Source organism: Austrofundulus limnaeus, unplaced genomic scaffold (genome assembly GCF_001266775.1).
Source record: "Austrofundulus limnaeus strain Quisiro unplaced genomic scaffold, Austrofundulus_limnaeus-1.0 Scaffold1560, whole genome shotgun sequence".
In the NCBI taxonomy this organism is placed as follows: Eukaryota; Metazoa; Chordata; class Actinopteri; order Cyprinodontiformes; family Rivulidae; genus Austrofundulus; species Austrofundulus limnaeus.
This window is the reverse complement of record NW_013953962.1, coordinates 81708-82437: the sequence shown is the minus strand read 5'-3', so window position 1 is coordinate 82437 and position 730 is coordinate 81708. Positions and strand designations below refer to the sequence as shown.

Below are 730 nucleotides of genomic sequence, written 5' to 3'. Positions count from 1 at the left end.
GAACTCAGTTAACATAAAAAAATGGGATTTCATAAAACAGAATTCCCACCAAATGCAAAATATATTCAGATGAATTGAACTGTGACTTACTGAGACATTTGATCTCTCCAGTCCATGTGCCTCTGTTACAGGTTTTATACGGCCCACCTTGTATTAAGTATCTATCTTGACACCTGTATTCAACTCTTTCATTTGGTTCGTACTCTGCTTTATTTATCTCCACAGTGTCTCCATTTTCAAGTAGTGGTGGCTCCCCACAAACAGAACCTAAACAATGGGCAGAGACAAAAAAATTAAATACAAAAAGAAAACAAATTCTATGTACATAAAATAATCCCAAATAAATGAAAGGCATCAGAAGTCTTTTAATCTTTTCTCTGCAAGCTTTTTAACAATACTTTATACTTGGATCATTTTCACCAAGTAAAATACTGTTGGTACAACCCATGACTGTATGACTCACATTATGTACTTTTGGTATTTTCGATGCAGGATTTGGGCCAGGATTTACATAATATTGATTGAATTAATTTAATATCTCATTTAGATCATAGATTCTCTTATCACCCTTTACAAAATACCATGAATTACCTGATTGTACTTTATGACTTTTCAAGACACCATTCAGTACCCGTTATGCTGCTTTCTTGTCACTTTTTTTTCTACTTGGCCTTCAGAGGAGCAGGACGTGCTTTCGCTCTCCCCTTTATGTTTTATCTGATCTAAGTAC

General features: G+C 34.5%; 1 protein-coding gene across 1 annotated transcript in view; it reads right to left on the bottom strand.

The window, feature by feature from the left end:
* Positions 1-90: 90 nt before the first annotated feature.
* Positions 91-730, bottom strand: part of LOC106535782 (complement factor H) — a gene marked incomplete at its 3' end in the record, with an annotated part of 15115 nt that continues 14475 nt past the window's right edge. Inside the window, 1 exon segment of the mRNA XM_014032864.1 lies at positions 91-267. Within this exon segment, the coding sequence (XP_013888318.1) occupies positions 91-267 (177 nt within the window).